Source organism: Heloderma suspectum, chromosome 3 (genome assembly GCF_057233095.1).
Source record: "Heloderma suspectum isolate Gila_16-S chromosome 3, 16-S_ref, whole genome shotgun sequence".
NCBI lineage: Eukaryota > Metazoa > Chordata > Lepidosauria > Squamata > Helodermatidae > Heloderma > Heloderma suspectum.
The window spans coordinates 208,191,141-208,214,067 of record NC_139460.1 but is presented as its reverse complement, the minus strand read 5'-3'; the positions used below and the strand labels follow the sequence as shown (position 1 = coordinate 208,214,067).

Genomic DNA, 22,927 nt, shown 5'->3' with positions numbered 1-22,927 from the left:
ACTATAAATGCCTTAGTTTGATTCAATCAATTTACAAGTACACCGTTGGAGATGGAGTTGCCAAATAAAAGTTGAAAATAGAAACCATCAATATTGTTGTAAACAATAGTTTTTACTATCTGAGCTTAGAAATGGCATTGTGCAGAAGCACATAAAACCCATTAGAGGAAAAATTTAGAAAAAATGAACCTTCCTGTAATGTTCCTAAGAAATAGCAATAACTGGGGATATTCAGTTACTCTTTATAACAACACTAGATTTTACCGATTTTACAGCAGTGTATCATTATACTGCTGCAGAGGTGGCAGTCCTATGGATACTTACTTGAGAGTAAATTCGATTGAACTCATTGTGACTTGCTTCTGAGTTAACATGCATAGGAGCAGGCTACAAGTGTCATAGTAATATAAAGAAAATTAGCTGCATTAAATTCATTTTTATTGTATTTATATCCTATTCTATTTCAGTAAAGTATATATCTAATTTCTACCTTTTGAATCTTTGATTTACCTCTTTGTAAACTGGTATAACTATTTTAAAACATTGCTTTAAAACTATTTCAATTATCTTTCTGAAAGAAAAAATATTGAAAGGTTTTCTAGTTTTTCCAAAAATTTCCACTGGAAAAATGGAGGGAGTGGGATCTTCTGGGATTTTTCCATTTTCCTTTTCTTCCAGGTCTTCATATCTCTGGTTGGGAGTTATATATTTAACCAAACACCGGTATAGTTGTAATTATTTGATAGGAAGTCCACTATATGTACTTGGAATCAGCGAACAGGGACGTTTAAGGCTGGATCTAGCAGGGACACATGCAAGTGGCAAACCTAAACTTTAGAGGGCTGTTTGGAAGGAATAGAGGGCTATGACCATGGGATTTGCTTGCAGTCTACTCTTCAGAGTGAAGCCCCAGCTGCTCCCTTTTCAAAATGAGTACTTGTCAACCATTCCAAACTTTTCAGGATGAATTTGAGCTAACACCTTTGGCCACATGGCAATATATACAACTCAGAACTTTTTCTCTTGGTCCAGATGCATTGAATACAACAGATCACCCAGATAAACAACAAAGGCTACAGAACTTCTCAGCATTTCACAAAATCAATGAATTTATTTACGCTATTGTCCAAAAAGAACTACAGCCAGTTCAATAAGGAGTTGAAATTAAACAATCACAATGGAAAGACACTGTGGCGGCTATCAAGAATTCCACTTTAGATCGCCGTGTGAGGCTAATCCAACAACCAGATACTCAATATCCTCAGAGTACACTGGACCTTCAAATGGTTCCTGGAATTAGGCATCCAGAGAGATGCTGGAGATATAGAGCACCATGGCCCATGTTCTCTTCTAGAACAGTGCTGTCACGTCGTCATCATCTAGGAAAGAAGTAATAATGAAAATTAATATGATCATAAATAAATTCTGTCCTTTTCACCAACTTCTATGTGTTACCATGGGGGCTCTTCACGTGATTCAGAATGCTGGAAAATCAGCATTCAGATCACATGGAGAGCCCCCACGGATATTGGAGGCTCTCTTCTTCACAAAGTTGCTAGTGGTTTCCTCCTCTTCATGTGTTTACTGTCCGCATTTTCCTAATGGCTGAATAGGGCAGTACTTTAAACCAACTATCTGCATCTTGACATTTTCTTTTGGGGTGTCAGTTTTTGACTCTAGTCTGCTTCTGGCTACTAACTGAAATATCACAACTGTGTATTCCATTGTTTCAGAGTCCAGTGCAATCAGTACTGCTCTGTAGTGTTACTGGATTTCTCTCCATTTAAGGAGCTGTGTGCTGTGATGGTAGCACTGTCTTGGGAGTAGAGCTGCATATTTGCAAGCATAATATGCTGTCGTTGAAGTTCTGGCCTCTGCTATTACATCTTTGTGCAGCTGTTTCCATTATTAATTTGTAAACATAGTAACACCTACTGGAGCATCTGCTTCTGTCTGCTTCTTAAATTTTTCAATATAATTATTGATAATGTATTAAAGCACTTTTAATGTGCCAGGTACTAGAGAATTTTGTTCATCCTAATAATAATCCTGTGATCAGAGATAACTGCTATTCTCATTTTATTGATAGGAAATGGAAGTTGAGATAGCCAGTTAGATGCCCAAGACAGAGGTAGATTTGAACCCAGTTCTCCAAGTCCAACCATACTGGTCCTGCAAAATACCCTATTGGTTTCAGCATAATTTTTGGAATTTGCCACCTAAGCACAGTGACACAGAGGGCCAATACTCATGTGGCCCCAACATGTTTAAGTAGTTAGGCATATGAATTAGTGTTGGCCTTATGCACTCACCCACATCACACATTGAACCTTGAATGTTAATTGGATCCTAAGAAATGTAAGCGCCTGCATGTCTAAGCCTCACTGACAGATTTATCTACCACAAAAAAATCCAGTGGACAAATACTTCTGATCAGACTTTACTCAGGTAGGCATTTATGCCCATATTCATTATGCCCATTAAAAATTCTAACTCCTGCCACCCCCACCCCAACCAGGTATATGTGATCTATGAACACAAGCCTGGTGTCAACTGCCCCAATATCTTGGGGAGATATTGTAGGAAAATATGTATTATAATTAAATGCTTAAACTCACTAGGCACTGTACAATGATTCTAAAAATAGAACAAAAAGCAACACAAAACAAAAGGGGAAGAAGGGGGAGGGAGATGTAAGACCTAGGGAAAGAAATGAACAAGACAATCAGTTGGAAATAAAACCCTAACTAGGTTTAAAATATTTTTAAACCATCACATAGTAGCTCAGAATAAGTCCTTGAGCATTTACTCAAAATATAGTTTGTAGATGCTTCCTTTCTACGGAATACTTTTCCATTAATGATCAGAAAATGACATATTTGTCAAGATGGCTCCTTACAACACATTCATTTATATACAAAAAATTGTCACATGTAGTGAGGCATAATATTAAGTTAGTCTCCAAAATTATACTGAAATTTCATTACCAGTTCTCCATGGCTGGAACAATATTGCATTTTTCCCACAAATTATGACTACAAGCAAACAATATAGTATGCGTTACTGTTGTGTGAAAGTTTTTCCCTTAGTGAAAAGGGACAATCTAAGTTTCCCTAATATTTTTGACCAGTAGATGTTTGTAATTAGATTTTTCCTAATTAATCGTTATTCTTACAAACTGTGATAAAATTCTTATGACACACACACACCCAACACATAGGTGCCAGTACCACGGAGAATAAAGCTTTTATTTGCTATATAGCAGTAGCATAAGCAGTGGGTAGCATAAGCTGTGTTTTATCTAGGTCAAAGAAAACATTAAGACTTTATTTCTATGAAAACACAAAAATAGAGACTGCAAAAATGTTTGGAGACAAAAATAGGATTCAACAAAGCTTAGATGTGACTAGTGCATTTTTTCCTTTGGGCTACAGAATACGTGCTCTAGAAAATGTTCCGTCCAAGTCTTTCCCTCCTGTAAGTCTGTGGCCATACAGTACAATGGCAGACTGTCTGATACAAGATGTTTTTAAAAACATGAGGTACATTTAAATCATGAACTTCAATCATGCTTCAGCACTGCCTGATAAATCGGCTAGTCATACTTAAAGCAGGTTGTCATTGTTGATGCTGGAGTTGCAAAAACAGCTAAATACTTGAACCTTCAGTAGTGTGTTCAAATTCCCTTTAATAGAAATAACGGAAGGTAGTAGTTAAAGTAAAAATAACATTGCTAAGTTAAACCTTTTTTCTTAGTTAATGTGTCTTTATGCTAATGAAGTCAGAGTGGGGTGAGGCAGGAACTGTTTGGGAAGGGGTACAAGGCATGCATAAATTTCTACCAAATTTCTCTTTCTCCTCTGGGATCTCAGGATGCCTCCATACCTTCTGGTATGATTTCTGTATGTTTTATATATTTATGTGGCAAAAGAGTGTGACTGCAGTATGAGCAGGATATATACCATTTGGTAGACAGGTGGGATACAAAGTTTGCAAACAAAGAAAATAAATGTACAGTACTGGATTATACATTTTCTTATAATAAAAGAACTTCATGCAAGCACTTTAACTTATTTCCTTTTTGGTACATGAGTGAATTCATAAGCTCCTTAACTGTTAATGTAAACCAAAGAGTATTTAATTCTAGAATTACTCTAGGTAATTACTCTCTGTGCTAATAGTGGGGGAACAAATGGGCTTTACAAATGCATAGAGGACAAAAGGAAGTTTATGCTTTCTTACATTTCCCAATTTTTTAAAAAATGGAAAAGCTGAATACTTAATTAAAAACAGCAGTAGGCTCAGAATATTTCTCAACAGGGAAATATATGATGCCTGATTCAGCATTTCTGAGCAGAAGGTTATTGTGTAATTTGTGGGTAGCATGCAAGTTTGAGTTAGTGACCATCTTTACTGTTGCTACAATTCAGACAAGTATGAGGTTGCTTCTACTTGCACATATTGGCATTTCAGCTCCCCTCTTCTGGCAACAGCTCCCACAAAGGTTGGGGCCCTCTGTAGTGGTACCCTATGTTGTGTGTGTGAGATGAGGGACTGCCACTGACAGTGAAAATCTCCCCCCTCATACTACACATCTGGAAGCAATGTGAACACTTGCTTCTCTGGATCCAAGCCATGGTTTCTGCATTACTGGATATCCGTGTGCTTAGGAAGTAGTAATTTTCATTTGTGAACTTAGGGCCCAATCCTCTGTCCCTTCGACAGCATTGTGGGAACATAGGATCTTTCCATTCCTGGGATCTGAGAACCAGGGCTCTGACCTCGGAGCCCAGAAACTGCACTCCCCAGCCCCCTCCTAGCTAGCACAGTTCTCTCCATGCCAGCTACATGTTCGTGCTCAGAAACGAGCATGGAGACTGCAAAAAGGGGGAGGGGAAGAAACCATGGAAGCTGCTTTACGGAGCTTCCTCTGTGTGTCCCGGCCTCCTTCCCTCCCTGAAGCCGCGCCAAGGCAGGCGAAATCGCCTGTCTAGGGAAAATGCAGGACAGCTGGAGCGTGGAGATGAGGATTGCTTCTGTACAGTGGCCACCCTGCATTGGATATTTGGCAGCCTCCAACTTCAGAAGCTCCAACTATCTCAAGATAGGATTGTGCCTTAGAAACGTAAACATACTTGAAAATATACATACTGGCTGGGTTTGTACGACATGACAACCTATTGCAGTTTTCATGTTGTCTGAACCCGAACTGCTTTTGGCAGGGTAGTTTAGTTTTTGCGAACAAGCCACCCTGATAACCCATAGCTTGTTCTAGGGGTTATTTTACCCACAATAGGTTGTTATGTTGTCTGAACCCAGGGAGCAATTTCATCATAGGCTGCTGCGACTGGCTACAGATCCATTCTGCAAGGGCAGCAGAAAGTGCTGCCACTCCTTTTCTCATGAGTAATCTTGGTTTTCAAAGTCCTCCTAGCAACAGATTGCACCACACCTTCTGTACCCTCCCTCCTGCCTTGGCAGTCTCCTCCCTCACCTCCTGCATTCTGTTGCCAGTGCACTTGTTAGAAAAGTAGTTGTTGCTTGCCAATTTGCACAGCTGTGTGTAATCTGTGCAGTGACCTTGAACAAGCTTGTTATCCTGCCACCTTCAGCTGTGTCTTCAAGTCATTGTCCCTCTGCTCTCCTACAGCAGTGTTTCCCAAATTATTTATCCCAGGGAGAAATCCTCTCATTTCATTAAGTAATCCAACTTTTGCATTCTTTCGCCACTTCATGTGATACAATCCCTTAACACGTTGTCATATGTAAAATTTCATCTCATTTGTGCAACAGATATTAACGCATGCACACCCCTTTCTGGGGAAATGTACCCACCCATGCCTCTCTATCCTCCCCTGTAACAGCCTTGCGGGGGGGCGGGGCTATTATTCCATCCAGAAACAGTTGCTGCAGGTATTTTAGCAGTTATTGCTTTCTAGAGCCATTTGATCCCCATATGGCACCATGGATACTGCAAAGGAAGCGGATGGCAAGTCCTCACCACCCCTCTTCTCACAGGATCCCTCTACACAGCCATCACAAAAGTTGGCCTGTGCTGCATCTGGGGCTCTGTCCGAGTCCAAGGGAGGGAAGCACCATATGATTTCTGGAGTGAGGCTGAACTGGGCACATTCATAAATCTTTGGATAAGCCCAGAGGCCAAGGAGTTCCTGCGCAGCACCAGGCACGATAATCTGTTCCCCAGTTTTCCATGCAGCTGTCACTACAAGGCTACTCTCGCATACATGTGCAGTGCAAAGAGAAGCTGCAGGGCCTGAAGAAGTTTAAGGAAATCACGACTCACAACAAACACTCCGGGGTCAAGCTGCACACCATCGCATTCTGTGACAAGCTGGTGAGTATCCTTCTCAATCAGACGACATGACGCCCAGTTATACCACTGGCAGTGGGATTCCCTTGAGCCACCCCCAGAGAGTCTGGCACCAGTCCATGAAGAGCTGCCAGTCTTCAACCTATGAGTTGTCCTCCCCAACTCCAGGCCTGTCAAGATGTGCTCCGCCCTGTTCCTCACAGGCCATCGTGTCTAGCACGCCAAAGCCAGAAAGGGCCCCGTCCTCTACTGTTTCAAGTCCCCGTGACCGCTGGGCCAGCCCCCCAAATGTCCCGCTTTGCGCCAGCGGTTCGCCCCTGCAGTCCATTCCTGCTGCCCCAGTAACCAGCCCTCACCCCTTCTGAGACAAGTTCACCAACAACAAACTCCTCAAGTGCAAGCAGCCCCATATACTTCCCTACTGCTGTCAGGAAAGAAACCAGCAGCAGCATGACAAGAACCTAGAGATGCCCCAAAGAAGACTAAAGACTTGGGCACTGCCATTTGGGAAGTGATCTGGAGTACTTTCCCAAGAAAAATTCAGTTGGAGCTAGACCTCTCCAGGGAAGCTATAGAGATCTTCACCCAAGAACTGAGGGTGCTCCTACCTGTAGAGCACAGGCAACTGCCTGAGCAGCAGGAGCAAGCGCAGTACAGTATTGTGGAACTAGACATGTTTGTGATGCATTCTCTCTCAGCTACCAGAGAGCCCCTGGAAGACTTGGGTGCGAACTCAAGGGGACACTTTTCCCAAGTGGGAGCAGGGTCACCACTCCCCGCTGTTTACTTGGTGTGTCTCTTCACAGAGCCCAACAACCCCTCCTTCGTTGGCTTTCCCAGAGAGGGCACAGGAAGAGGCTGAAGGCTCGGGTGCATTGGAAGAAATGCAGCCTAAGGAGCCACCACAACAACTGAGACCGACAGCCAAAGAGCCCAGAGGCCTAGAGGACGAACTGGCAAAGGAGGAGCCTCAACTAACCAATGTGCAGTGGGCAGCACATCTCTATAACAAGGGGGAAACCAGCTGGGTGCAACTGACCAGGGACTTAGCGCCACTGAAGCGGCAGGGCTGCAAGCATGTAACCTTTCCAAGGAAATGGGCAACAAGGAAGATTGAAGGGCCAGTGAGCATCTACTGGTTATCTTGTCAACTCAGACAATAGTCAGTAGTATCTGGGCGTCAGGGTGGGAGGGCATGGTGGCCTCAGACCTCACCTTTGAATGTGACATGAGGGAGTAGACTGCCACCATTGATAGGCAAACAGAGGTGCTTCAAAACATGACAGCAGAATTACAAGCGGCAGTGCAAGGCGACAGAGGTCAAGCGCCATACATGCTGTATCCCTGCACACTCAGCCACAGCAATATCTTCCTCTGCCACCGCAGGAATTTGCACCTTGTACACTGCTCTTCCCTGTGGACCCTATAGCGGATCTGCTGGGCACCCCATAAAGTGGTAGAGAGGTGGCCGAGCAACCACCCTCATCCCTAGAGGAGCTGGAAGAAAGAGAACAGCACCTCAGCAATGTGTGCGTAACTGTCATCGCCATCAGGATTCTTCGACAGAGGGACAAGGAAGATCAGGATAGAAACGGTGGTGCTCAATAACATCCTTTCTCCAACCACACCAACACACATACCCCACTGTTTTCCCTTGCCGCTTATACATTTGCTTCTTCTCTATATGTTTGTATAATAATAAAAGCAAAACAGAAATGCTTTACCAGCTGCACTTTCAAGGACACTTGCAGGCAGCAAAATGCAACATAGTTGATCTGTGTGCATTTCTTTCGTGATAGGGGATTGAAGGGGATATTTGGGAACTTTTAGCTTCACTTCTGGAGCTGTGGAGGCACCTCACAGCAGGGGAAGTGCAGTTGCTCGCCTACAGCTTATGCTCCCCTACCACCACAGAAACATCCAGCTGCTTAGGCATCAAGGTGTGTGTGCACTTGTTGAGGTGGGAGGCTGCTTTTCTGTGGGTGGGTGGAGGAGCTGAATGGGGAGCACCACTCATGCTCTCAAAACCATTTCTTTGTGTTTTTTCACTCTTTGCCTGTTACTCCCTCTACCCCCCCCCCCCCAAATCTGGCTTGGTAATACAACCCTAGGTTGACTTTGAGAGGCAGTACAAACTACTCTGCTGGTACATGCTGCAGAATAAGCTGTGATCTTGGTCTATGAACGAAGACTTGCCCACTGCTGCCCATAGGCTGCACAAGTTAGAGCATGCTCTTTTCAGGGCAAGGATCACATTCCACCCCTTACGCGTGCCCACCCCTGCCATCTAACTTGCTGTGCTAACAGTGCCAGTTTCCCTACCCATGCCTCTAAGCAGCCAATACAGTAGTGCAACTAATGCTGGCAATTTCCAACACCTCTTCCTCAACCCCCTCAGCCTAAACCCACCTCTCCCTGTTCTGCTCCTCCTTTCTCTGCAGAGAGAAAGGAGGAGCCACAACCACCACCACCACCACATTTGGCTAGCCACAGAAAAACAGGGTTAGAAACAATTAGAAACAATTATCCCACAAGTTGCCACCACACCTGGATTGCTGTGCTGGTTGCTGATGAGGATGTTCTCTTCCCCCTCCCCCCTCACTCATTTTCCTCCTCAACTTCCTCTCTTACTTCAGTGTAAGTGTGTGCAGCCTGATTTGAATCTGAACTGTAGCACTGCAGGAGGGGGGATTTAAGCCCCCCCATTTTCTTGCTAAAATTTCATTTCCCCCCCCCCCATGGGGGGAAATTTAAAAAGGAAAACACTTCATTTTCTAATGAAGGCTTTGAAGGCTTAAAAACACACACCATGGGGGGGGTATGTGTGTAGAATTTCAGCATGAAAATGGGGAGGAGCTTAACCCCCTCCCGCCTGGACCTCCATGGTCCAGATCTGGGGACATGCATGCTTACACTGAACACAATACGTTTGGCCCTTCCTTGCTCCTGTAAGCATGTGCAGCCCAAATTTGGATTGGGACCATGGCGATCTGGGAGGGGGATCTTCTGCCCCCTCTTGATTTTTATGCCAAATCCCCCCCCCCTTGGGGGCAGTTTAAAAAAAAAGAAAAAAGTTTTCAGTGAAAGTTTTCTTTCTTTAACTCCCCTATGGGGGGAGAGGGATTCTGGATAAAAATGGGGGGGGGGAGATATAACCTCCCCCCCCCCCGATCGCCATGGTCCCAATTTGAATCAGGCCACGCACATAAATAAAGCTACTCCCCTACCTGATCCACCTGAACTGCTGCTTTTCTCTTTCCCACCCTGCCGAAAGGACTGACTAAAGCTGTGGCTGCTCCCTCTCAGTCATGTGTTGTTGTTTTTACCAGCACTGATTGGCAATTGGCTCACCCGGCATCCTGCCTGATAACAGAGGGGCAAGAGCCACCCAGGATGACTCTCCTCTTTATTCCCTTGCTCCACAGGGAGGGATCGCTCCGGAGCAATTCCAGCTTTTGAGGGAGCGATCAATAGGTTGTCCCTGGCCCAAACCCATCTGTGCATGCTCATGCACTCGCCATTAAAAGCAACAGCAACAACACATGCACAACATTTGTTGGGGGAATGTTCTAAGCATGCAACAGAATCTCGGTGAAAACCAAAGAGGAAGTCAGAGCGCTTCCCTGCCATGACATGTTGTAAAGGTCAGTTGCTGGGTATAGGGTGACTGGAGGAGGTAGAGAAGGGAGGGGAGAAGCCATAGGCAGTTTGACACCCCCACCAGTAGGCATTACTGTTCTGGGATTTTGCTTTAATTTTATACTGTCTCATAGAGGTACATCATGAGAGCAAATATGTTTGTTGAGGGTCAAGTCTGAGAAACATTGTATTCGCTCTTAACTTTATAATTTCACCTTGCAATAGGGAACCCTAAGAAGTGTTCTGGTTCAGCTTATTCCTAGTGTAGCTCTTTGCATTTTTGACCCTTCAGCCATCTTGTTTCTGCTTATTGCTTCTCCTTCTTCTGCTAAATCAAACCTCCCCCCCCCCAAATGGTATGAACTGATTCTCTGTGAGATTCTGAGGGGGCGGGGGCAAAAGTGCTTCATAGGTTCGGTGTTTGAGGTTACTAAAGCAGATGGCGTTAACTGTACTGTTGTGTCTGGGATGTATATAGGAGAGCTGTAGACACTAGATTTTTTAAAAAGAACTATGTCACCCCTTTTTCCTAAACTCCTTGTCTGAGATATATGCTTTTCTTGTAACTCACTTTGGGACTATAATCTAAATGAGGACTAGAAATATTATTTATATCCTACTTTTCTACAGTAAACAGCACACTCAAATCAGCTTACAACAAATCAAGCAATAACAGTCTTTTAAAAAACAAATAGTATAAACAGTCCTACAAATAAAAGCTGAAAAGGATAACATAAAATTAGGGTAGCTTGAAACAATTTAAAACAGCAGAGGAAACATCAAAAGTCTGTCTAAACAGATAGCTTTCAAAACCTGTTTAAAAGCAGAAAAAGAGGACATCTTTCGGATTTCTGCAGGGAGAGCATTCCAGAGTTTCGATGCGACCAGCAAAAATACCTTGCCCCTTGTATTGAAGGATCACACATCTCCACAAATACCTGTCCATATGCCAGATCCTCCTCAGACATCCTTCTCCAGGTTCCCTCATCATCTGAGGTGTGGCAAGTGGCTACCATGGAAATGGCTTTTTCACTGGTGGTGTCCTGATTGTGGAATGCTTTCTCCAAGGAGGCTGGCCTGGTGCTGACCCTGACTGATGTCATTTCAATGCCAGGTGAAGGTTATTTTTATTCTCAGGCCTTTTAATTAAACTTCATATGTTTTATCTTGCCTGAGTTCAGTGGTTTTTATGCTGCTTCTAGTGAGTTTACTGCTTTCAGTATATTTTTGTATATTTTTAATTTGTTTTTGTTGTGTCTTTAAATTTTGTAAGCCATCCTGGGAATTTTATTTATTGGGAGTTTTAGGGTAAAAATCCCTAAAATAACATTTTAGAAATAATACCCATTGTACTCCCAGTGGTGAAGGGACAGAGAACAAGCCTCTGAAGCCAATCTTAGGGCTTGAGCAAGCTCAAGGGAAACACAGTCCTTGTGGTTCCAGGCAATTATGAATTTTAAAGGCTAATACCAGCGCTTTAAATTGAGCTTAGAAGCAAATAGGTAACCAATGTAGTTGGTACAGTATTGACAGTGCATGATCTGATGAGCTCCAGCCAGCATTCTGTCACCTGCGTTTTGGATTATTTTACTTTTTGAATTGTGTTTAAAGACAGTCTCACATGGAGAGCATTATAGTAGTCCAATATAATAAAAAGTTGTCACATAGTAGTTTGAATATAGCTTTTGGCAAGTTCTTCTCCAAAAAAGAGTTACTTGCCTCAGAAAAGTGACTGTGATATATAATGTGCAAGTTTCATTTCTTTACGTTATGTTTGATCCAGTTGCCGCAGGAATTGCTGCTTTCACTTGTTCCTTGTGTTCATGACTTACCTTTTATTGGGTTTTAAATCAGGAAGTGATCAATTAATTATCCCCAGTGTGCAGAATGGTAGGTTGTCCTTTCCATGCTTTCTGATTGCAGCCAAGAATAATACCAAACAGTTTTGCTTGGAAGTCATTTCCATTCATTTCAGTTAGATTTAAAGCAAGTATGTTGATTGTAGCCTCATTTAAGAATAATATAAAGGTAAAACGAAGGGCAGATAGAAGTGGCTGTATACAGAACTTTGAAGGTAACATGGAGAAAATAATTCTGCTTTGTGAAAGCTGCTCACTCTGGCCACATAGATTTCTGTGGGACCTCACCATAAAAACAGAAGTATCAAACATGTCAAAACCACAAAACTAAAACCATATCTGATTAATATAATACATTGTCATTAAAATCCTGGCTGAATTCAACAAATTTCTGTATTTAAGCTATATGCTGCTGCTGTTGTATGTTAAACTATTTGTCTTGAACGCAAGGATATATGTGAAGGAATTCTTCATTAGTACTAGTTCTCATTTCATTTCTTAAATCATCCCTCTCTAAGCAGCTAGTAGGAGCTGTAGTTAATTAGACCACAGATGGCAAGGACATGTGTTGCTGACCTCCATGAGAACTGCAAAATCTTCTTATCTTTAGTTTTGAAAGGCTGCAGCTGAAATTAATGCTTAGAAATACATACCTTATATGCACTGAAGACAAAGACTTTGCGGTAACTAAGAAGGTATAGATAAACTAGCAGTTTATGGAGTATATCAAAAGATATCTGGCTAGCCTGTACCTCTGAATTTTTAAATGTTTTTGTTTGGATTCCAAATCTTGATTCTGTTTTACATTAGTGAGTCTGCTATGGATATGGCTGTATGTACACTGCACAAAATTAACAAATCAGCATTCTGCACTAGAATACATTTTATGACAATCAAATTGTCCTTTATTGGTTTATAATTATTCTAAGATTTATTTTTTCAAAAATATTTGAATGTATTCATAAAGATTAAAGTAGTAGAAGCAAGAAGGATGGAGCAAGGAGATCCTTGGTGGTGGAAGGAAAGGATGTGGAGATTAGGGTAATGTGGCCAACAGATTTGGAAGAGTGTGATAGTTAGCTTTACAAGTCAAAAAAGCTTTGTCCAGCCCCAATCATCTTCCCAAATTTTCCCCACAATGTTGAGAACAGGAAACTTTGCCCTTCTTTAGCAGAGAGCTGAGATTCTCAGGATACTGAATTCTATGCCAGAAACCAACTTCAACATTTATGTAATGAGATTACAAATAGATGGAATGCTATGGCATTGTTCCTTGGGATTTTGTTAAAAATGTATAGAATAATGCTACTGTTGCTCTTAGGCTACTAGTATAGGTGGGTTTCAATATACATTTCCTGTGTTCTTGTTTTGTAGAATTGTCAAGTTAAATTGTTGGTCTTTATCTCAGAATATTGTGTGTTGCTTTCGAGAAAGCCCTTTAGACAGAGTTACTGGTCAACACAGAACATAAAATATAAATTCATCAGATTATGAAAAATCCACGTATATTGGAATTTATTTACTACGAATAGTAGTAGCATTAATCACTGCTATGTTTCTTATATTGGGAAGAATTGAGACACTAGAAACTTCCAAAAAGATTATAAATTTTAGAAAACCCCAAGTAGAAGCCTAACTTCCCAAATACCATGCAGGACATAATTGAAGAGCAGTTTGTTTTTCTTTCTTGAGTTTGTAGAGCTTAACAGAGCATTTGATACTTGCTTTTCAGTGCATTTCAGGATCATAAGTTTAATGTTCCATCAAATAAGAGAATGGCATCTGTGTATAGTGATTCATCCATAATTTTGTATCTTTATATGGATTTTAAGCCTGATTCTTCTCCTGAACAAAAAGCCTCATGTTCCAAGCTTTCATTAACTTCTGTGCTGGCGTAGCAACTTGTTGAAGGGTGTAAACTTAGACATTTCTATAGTAATTGTAAGGGTTGTGGTTTACCACTAGTGTTAAACTCTATTTCAGGAGCATCCATGTACCAAAGGAATATTGGCTGGGATCTCTTTAGGCTCATGCAAGGGGCTTTGTATTAGCCCCATGTCTTCACTGCAAGGCCCACAGGCCACTGGTGCCTCCCAGAGACTCCCAACTGTGGCCCCCCTCTCTCTTCTTGCTCAGTTTGATAGGGCACCATCCTGTCCCAACATCCACAGTGCTTAAGGCATTGCTCGCTGCAGTGCTTAGCCACGCCACCTGCTTGTCGTTTGTTGCTGGCCCCTTTATTTCACCCACCACCACCTTCTCTGCTCCTGAGAGAAAGCCACTGCAAGGTGAAGAGGTGTGTGCATGTGTCCCTCTCCTCCCTCAATACCCAGGAGCCACCACACTGGTTCACAATTGTTCCCCCCCTTCACATCCAGAGTATGGTGTGAGAGACCTGAGATTAGCACCTTCCCAGCCTTCCCTCTTCCTTAAAATACTATTTCAACACAAGTCTATACATATCTACTCAGAAGTAAATCCCATTGAGTTCACTGAGTCTTACTCCCAAGTAGGTGTGCGTAGGATTGCAGCCCTAGTGGCTCACTTGTAATTGACCCACTTGCATAGGGGAGCGGAAGAGAAGGTGGATGCTCATTTGGGGGAATAGGCACAACAAGGGGGGAGGGTTTTTTGCCTTCAAAGGCTCTAGTGTTGTCTTTGTACATCCCCCCACCCCCATTTTTGTTTTGAGGGAGGGACCTCAGAGGACTTTGCAGTTAGATTCTCTCTCATTTAAAAAAATAAAACGTATCTTACATTTTAGCCTTTGTTGGACACAGTAAGAAGAAGGCAGGGATGTTTTTGCTTTTATTTTTTAACTATAGAGGGGTTTATGCCTCTGTTGGTTTGGCAAATCATAGGTTGGTGTGAGTTTCTAGAGAAGGATGGCTTTATAAAGTAATTTGTTTTAATAGTTATGAGCTGATAAAAGCAGATATGTAGGAAAAGGTTGTTTGTTTTTGGTGTTTATTTAATGTTCCTGCCTCCACACATTGGTTGGGGCTGGGGAGTGGCTCCCACTTGAAAAATAGTGTATGTTTTACTCATTTGAACAGCTGGCCCCTATACCATAAGCTACTTTTGAAACTCTCCTTGGTTTTAACAGCACTTTGCCATGCAATGTGAGGAGCTGCTGTAGAAGAAACACGAGTCCTAAAGCCCCTTTGGGCTCATGGAATCAAATTCACAATTCTTTGGATCCTGGATATTGTAATTAGTAGCTGTAGTTATAAGTACAACCTGGGACCCTCTATCCCTGTATGAGTCAGTTTACTAACTGAAGTCTAGACAGCAGACCTTCCTGTCTGTGTTGTCTTTACAACTAGTTTGGACAGTGTCAACCAGGAATCAGGTTTTCATAGTAATTGCCCCTTATTTGTAGAACATCCTCCTGGAAGGTGCAAGAAAAGGTACCTCTTTGGTGTTTCAGAAGGAGGGCAAGACACACCCCTTCCTTTTGACTGACACTGTTTTCTGTGGGCATTTTTATATTCCTGTTGATCTCTTATTTCAAATTGTATTTTTCTTATCTAAACAGCTTTGAACCTTTTTGGAAAAAAAATGTTTTAATACAATAAAAATAAGTACTGTGATATGTGAAAGAAGTATTTCCATGGCCATGGCTGCTCATGTGATAGTAGGGAATAGCGCTATATAGGGGAACAAACTGAAAGATAATCTGGAAAAGACAGAAGTGCTGTTTATTGGAGAAATAGTTGATTCAAGAATAGGTGTATAACTTGCACCTTATGTAGTTAGCAGGTTAGGGGTACTCCTTGATTCAGCACTACTTCTTGGATTCTAAGGTGGCATCAGTGATTAAGACTGCCTTTTACCAGCTTTGGTTGGTACACCAAGTCATGCCTTTTCCTGAAGGACCTGCCTGTGGCCATTCATGCTTTAATAACTTCCAGACTGGACCAGTCACGTGGGGTGGAAATTTTTCCTGAGCTTTATTTTTCTGTGGAAATTTTCCATTTCACAAGTTCCTTAATTAAAACAAATGTATGCCAATTGCAAATACAATATTAGGCAAGCTTGGCAGTTTCAAAGTTGTAATTACCTGTAATCAGGTGATTATCCTTAGCAAGTATGTGAGGGAATACATATATTTCATTAAAATACATATGTGTCTCAGAGTGAAATGGAACTAATAAATAGTGACAGGAAAACTGAAGATGCCTCCAACAACCTTAGTGAAATAGAGTTGAACTCTGTTGAAGTAGGTGAGTGGTTGTCTGCTTATCATACACATTTCTTTTAGCTGCTAAAATTAATTAATGTGTCAACAGTATTCAGTACCTTTGTTTTTTTCTTAAATGTGAACAATGTAAGAGAAGTACATGCTGTTGTCTTTACATTTTCCAATGTATTTCCAAAGTATTCCAATAAAAATGTCTATGTAATATAACATTTAAATCAGATTGTGTGCTTTAATTTTTCCCCTCAGCTATGTCAGGTCAAATTCATGTATTGGAACAAAAAATTAATATGGGGTACTTTAAAAAAAAAAGCTTTGTTTACTAAATACAAGTAAAATAAACATGCAAAACTAGATCTCTCCAGAGCAGGGATGGGCACCTTGTAGCCCTCCAGATGTTTTGGCCTATGGCTCCCATCAGCTCCAGCCAGCATAGCCAGTGGTGAGGGATGATGGGAGGTGGAGGCCAAAACCTCTGGAGGGCTACAAATTGCCCAGCCCTGCTCTAGGTAGAGGGTGTTTTTTGTGTGTGAAAAATACAGACATTTTAGGGGAAATGGAAAAATATGTAATATTTTACATATGTAATACATGTCTTTTAGTGCTCTTTACAGTTCTGAAGTCACTTTGTTGCTTTAGGACAAATGTTTTGGACTTCAGCTCCCATCAGCACTAGGCAACATGGGCAATGATCAAGAAAGTTGGGAGTTGTAGTCCAAAACATCTGGAGGGCACCAGGTTGCGGAAGGCTGCTTAGGAACATAAAATATACTATGTATAACTTCTTTGCTCATAAAAGTATCATTAAAATTAAAACCTTTAAAAAGTAAATTTAGTAAATATGTAATTATTGTCTGAATAAACTATATTTTTAAACGTATTATATCGAACATGATAATTTAATGAACAAAGCAAATTATACATAGTATATATTTAGATTCCTATTTTATGTCTGACCAAAGGGAACTTCAGCAAGTAGTCCTTGGAACATCTGAATCATCCTAGAAGACAGAAGAAGCAGGAAGAACTAGAGACAGGGGAAGACTGGTGTAGAACATCTGTTCCTGTTTGTAAGGAAATTTAGGGAAATCTGAAGGAAAAGCTATTGCGATTTTATTTAGCTGGGAAAGATTTTCACCTTTTAGGAATGATAAGCAACCATATTTAAGAATCTTTAAGCAATCTCAGCCTACTATTTGAAGAATGACATTTTATTCTCATTTCTAAATAATTTCCATTAATAAACATCTTAGCGCACAATCCTAACTAGATAGGTGGCCGCCTCTGGAGGCGACTGCCTATCCAAAGCAAGGCAGGAGAGGCATGGGGGAATCGTTCCCTCTGCACCTCTCCTGCCTTGCTCTTTTTTGCTAGACAGCTGTTTCGGTTGGTACTACTTTCTTGATTGGTACTATGAACATAAGATACCTGAAAACATGTTAGTGTTCACTTAGTTCTTAAAATATGCCTTTTCTAAGGTACAGATGTAATCCTTCCCAAACTCTAATGGTTTGGCAGTTGGGAGCAGAGCAGGTATGTGTGATCTTACGCTTTCTCCCTTGCCTTGCCCTTCTCATCTCCTGCTCAAATTCGCTTCCCCCTCACCCTGCTTCAGCAATCCATCTGACCATTGTTATCATGGTAAAAATGAGAGTTCCAACACCCCTTCCCCTCAACCAAACATTCCAAATTCTTCAAAAATCCCTTCAATTCACCCACACAATACATTGTACAACAGAAGGAAGATACACAAATGCAATTATTCGGATTTGACAGTGTGAGCATCTTGCTTTTTTAGTAGTGGACTTTGGGTTTTTACAGTAATATTTCATGTTCTGTTTTGTATGTTTTATGAATATGAAATTCTGAGATTCTGATACATTGCACAGTTCTGTGAAGCAAATAATTTAGCGTTAATACATTAGTATTAATAACCTAGAGATTCTTGGGTCCAGCAAGCATATTGCTATTCTAAAGTAATTTGGAGCTATTGTGAGCATGCATGGAATGGGAAAGGATTTAAACCCATGCATGTATTTGACAGCATATTGGGTCTGGATACTTTAGACTGAAGGAGGGGCGGGAAAATCAGAAATTTGGGGCAACTTCTGTCACTTGCCTGAAATTGTTTTTCAGATTGCAGTATTTTCACTAAATGGTTGCATTAAAGGAAATAAAGTTCATAAAATGCTGAACATGTATAACATAGGGTTCTTTTTCATTTCTGCTTTAGGATGACATAGACAGTTTAAACCCAGTTCTCAGGGACAACCCACAGCTTCAGGAAGAAGTAAAAATCTGGGTGAAGGATCAAAAGGTGCAAGAGATTTTTATGCAAGGTAATTTTGAGAATTATTTCTTTCATGACTTCAGAAATTCTATTGGCTGTGTTTTTTTCTGATGTTTAGAGGGGGCATTTTCAAAAGTCAGCTGTAATCACATGGATCATGAATAATTCCTTGTCACTTGAACCACTGGATCCTTTCTTTTCTCTTAGTGAGTAGTGTGTGTGTTTAAAAAGCAATTTGAAGTTGAGTGCTGGGAAGTGATACAGTAAAGAAGGAAAATATTGAGTATGCATTAGCACTAGGCTTTCTCCCAATTGCTTATCAACTTTATGTATTAAATGTAATTATTACATGCAGTATCATTATATATTGTAAATAATTACACATTCTCCAGGCTAACAAAGGGTGCCAGCAAAGCACGGTCTGCAGGGATTGAAAATACTTATTCAGTTGACCTGATTCCATAATAAGAACTTAAGCAGAGACCTGCTGGATCAAATGTCATGTTTGTCTAGTTCATCCCTCCCCAACATGGTGCCCTTCAGACAGGGCCAGCACTTCCATGAGTCAGGGTGAATCCCCCACCTCAGGCAGCAGATTCCCCTGCTAGGAGAACTGCACCCAGCACCCCAGAAAGCCTTGTTGGCTGCTCTCCTGCTGTAGCAAGAGCGGCTGACACAGCTCTCTGGAGTGCCATGTGCCTGATGCTTCACTTTGAGGAACTCTCCAAGCATGGCATTGGGTGGGTAGACTCTCTGGGAAGCCCCACTGGGCCAGCATGGCTCTCCAAAAAGCCAGTCCCAAATGCCTCAACGTGAGGGGCCCTTCCTTAGAGCGAGGCATTGGCAGGGAGGTGGCCCTGGGGATTGCCTGAGCTGCCACGGCACAGGCGGTCTCCAGGGTCACGTCCCCACCAATGCCTTGCTCTAAGGAAGGACCCCTCAAGTGAGGCATCGAGGGAGGAGAGAGTCCTGCCTCTGCCATTAAGAGGAGGAGGAGGGCAGCGACCACCGCCTGGGAAGGTAGGAGGTCTGGAGGAGGAGGAAGAGGGGCAGGCTGTTGTGGCCAGGGGGCAGGGAGAAGAGAGGGCAGCAGTGGGGGGAGGTTGAGGAGGAGGAAATAAGCATTCACTGTGGCTGGGAAGGAGAAAAGCATGAACAGCAGGGGGGCGGCCGGCCAACCGGCCACCGCCACCTTCATCATCGTTCAGCAGGGATAGAGGAGGAGGGCAGCCAGTAGCCTCCCCCTCCCATCATCATTGTCAGGGAGGAGGCAAGCAAGCAGATGCCACCACCGTCATCATGGCCGGGGTGGGGGCAGAGAAGGCAGCAGCAGGAGGCGAGGAAGGAGAGCAGTAGCCACCGCCACCATCATCAGCTTCATGGGAGTGGGTGGGTGGGCATCACCAAGGGGAAGAGAAGAGAATTTGCAGGATTTCCTGCCTCAGGCAGCAGGAGGTGTTGTGCCAGCCCTGCCTCCAGATGTGTTGGAGTGCAAATCCCATAATTCCTAGCTAGCACGGCTATACTGGGGAAGGCTGATCTAGTCCATCCTGTTTTACACAGTGTTCGGCATGATACTTCCAGGAAGCCCAACAATGAGGCATGAAGGCAGTTGCCCCCTAGTAGCAATCCACAATATGGCACCTACACTGACTTGGTGCTAATGGCAAAATGTGTGTCAGCTGATGTGTGACAGTGTGAACTTCTTTTTCATGGGACTTCTCCCACACTTCTGGGTCAGTGTAAATACAACAAACTGAGAATATTGGAAAGAAAATCCAATGCAAAGGTTCCAAAGTCTTAAAATACAGCACATTATTATGTCGTTCTAAGATTACTGATGAATTATGACTTGCTGGTATATCCATGGTTTTCTCCCCACCAGTTATCCCTATTCAAAAATACATACATACATAAAAGGAGCAATATCAAATTTTAGGATATATTTTCTTTGTATAGGAAAATGTAATCATAGCTTCGAATTTGAAATTTCCTTTCTGAATATGGTGATTTTTTGGAGTGAAATGCAATTGCAGCTCCAGCCTTTCTGGTATGGACAGGCAAAGTGCTATTAAAGCTTTTTAGGACTCCTGGGCCTTGAAATGAAACACTTCCTCTCTGCAGGTTCAGCCCATTCTATTCCTTTGTATTGATCCTGGGTGGAAGATCCCCTTGAATAGCCTCTCTGTGAATTGCCCAATGTCATTTTCTGCTCCTGTACATACTTCCTCTCAGTTCTTCTTCTTAAATAGCAAAATAGTTCTATTTTTCTGCTTTAAAGAAAAAGAAAGAGAAGAAAGTAGTAGTTGAAGGATAACTCCATACAGGAGGAGAAACTGACTTGGGGTAATTCACAAGGATGCTGTCAAAGGAGAAAATATTCACAAATCCACCAGCCAGAATCAATACAAAGGAATAGAAGAGACTGAATTTGCAAGCATTGAACTTTTATTTAAAGTTGCCAAGCCAAAGACCTTACCAGGGTATGAATAAACAACAATGATTTTGGTCATGAGGAAGGGCATCACTAATTAAGATGGCTCTATATTAAATGTTTTATGGAACCTTGGTTTTAATCCCCCTTCCAGTTAATTATAGGGAAGCAATACTTTAGCAGTGCAATAATGTGGAAGCTTAACTTTGACTGCATTGTGCCTATAATTGTTAATTGATTTCCATCTGCTATTGTGCAATTCCTTTTCCATTTTCATGTATTCCAAGGTCTCTTCCAGACATCATGTTCCCTAGTAAAGATGACTGGAATCAAAATACAGTACCTCAAGAAGAGGCCTTTGATACAACAGGGGTTTGGGATACTAATTTTGTGGTTGCTCCTTCTTCCAAATCCCATCAGTCATTCCAGTGTTTGAAACTGCTAATACGTTTGCAGTAGCAATGATCAGTTAACACCTAGATATCTAGTATACTGACATTGTGAGCATATCGTCATAGTGGTCACCTGCAGTAGTAGTACAATTACCAGGGAAACATTTGGAAACAGACATGTGGGAGCATCCTGAGAGTAATCACTAGAATAGTACTCTCTCATATCTGTGAAGACAGATCACAAATGTTTGCCAAGATATATGGTACAATGCAATTCAATACATTGAATAAATGCACCTAATACTATTTGTGGTGAATATAAATCAAATATATGTAATTTAAGTCGTACTTGATTTAACTGCACCTAGAGCGTTATGCAGTTATTTCTGCATATCTGGAGAGATTAATTCAAGCTGGAATTGAAGCAAGATGCAACCAGAGAAGGTCAAAGGGGTGAATTGAAATAAGCTGCAACCAGAGGAACAGATTAAAATAGTTTAAAACACTTAAAGAAGGAAGAGTTGCCTAACATGGAGAAAACAGTTTTTATTAATTTGATAATGACCTTATGCCAAAGGATTCTACATTACAAACATGGCGAACCTCCAACCTGTGGGTCAACTACAGCCCATGGAGGTTCCCCGTGCAGCCTGCTCCTCTTTCCCCTGACCTAGTGTCAAGAGAGGGAAAAGGACTTATATCCGATATGCTGCAGATCAGAGATAAACTGTTTTCTCCTCTTTCAGTAGTGGGACCAGGGGGGCAGGGGGAGGCTTATCTCCAATTTTTAGCAGTTCTGAGATGGATCCCTTTACCCTTCCTCAGCTCTGAGAGAGGCTCTACTCTCAGCACTGGGGTAGGGAAAATGCCCTCCCCAGCTGATTTGAATGGATCAAGTGTGATGCGTCTGTGAAGGGTGTGCATATGGGAGGGAGCAATCCTATGGCCGCTAATCAGTGGCTAGACGGCCATAGGATATCTGGTTTTCCGGGAACCAACCTCAGAGCCCATGCTCTGAAGTCAGTTCCCAGAGAACCAACCTCCCCGCACTTCCACGCTGCCTCGAAGGCAGCGTAGAACAGCCCCATCCTCTGCGCTCGCAAGAGGAGTGCAGAGCAGCTGAAAAGGGGCATTCCCGGAGGGCGTTCCGGGGCGGGGAGGGCAGAAATGCCTGTGTTATCCAATGTGTTATCTGGCAGCCTCCTCCCCCGCTCTGCCCTCGCGCGACTAGACAGCTGCAATCTGCTATCTATCCGAAAATGCAGGGCAAGAGAAATGCGGAGGGAACAATCCCCTCCGTGCTTCTCCTGCCCTGCACTGGATAGGCAGTCGCCTCCGAGTTGAGAGGCGGCTTCCTATGTGCATAGGACTGCGCCCTAAGTGTATGAATGGTGTGTGTGTGTGTGTGTGTGTGTGTGTGTATGGGGTGTGTGTGTGTGTATGGGGTGTGTGTGAGAGTGGGAGAGAGAGAGAGAGAGAGAGAGAGAGAGAGAGCAGGGGAGTGTGAGAAGGGAGGTGAATATGTGGGGGCGGCATGTCAGCAGAGGCTTCACCCTCAGTGAGCAGTGGCCATGCCCATTGCTGGCATAGAACTCTTTGGCACCCTGGGCCTAGGCCAGTTCAGCCCTCAAGCTAAAAAAAGTTTCTCATCCCTGCTATTGTCAAACTAAGATAATGAGTTTCAGACTTATTTTCTGCTCCTCATTCGCCCAAAGCTATGAAGGTTAGTGTTCCACATGAAAATGTAAAAATACTAATAAGAAATTGAAGCTGGAAAAAAT

General features: G+C 42.4%; 1 protein-coding gene across 4 annotated transcripts in view; it reads left to right on the top strand.

Annotated features, from left to right (window-relative positions):
- JMJD1C (jumonji domain containing 1C) overlaps nucleotides 1-22,927 on the top strand; it is a 196,373-nt gene that overhangs the window by 131,102 nt on the left and 42,344 nt on the right. For all 4 annotated transcript variants that reach the window (XM_084845376.1, XM_084845374.1, XM_084845375.1 and 1 more), the window contains one exon: nucleotides 18,264-18,369. In XM_084845376.1, the coding sequence (XP_084701502.1) occupies nucleotides 18,363-18,369 (7 nt within the window). In that variant the 5' untranslated portion in view covers nucleotides 18,264-18,362. The remainder of the gene's footprint in view (nucleotides 1-18,263; nucleotides 18,370-22,927) is intronic.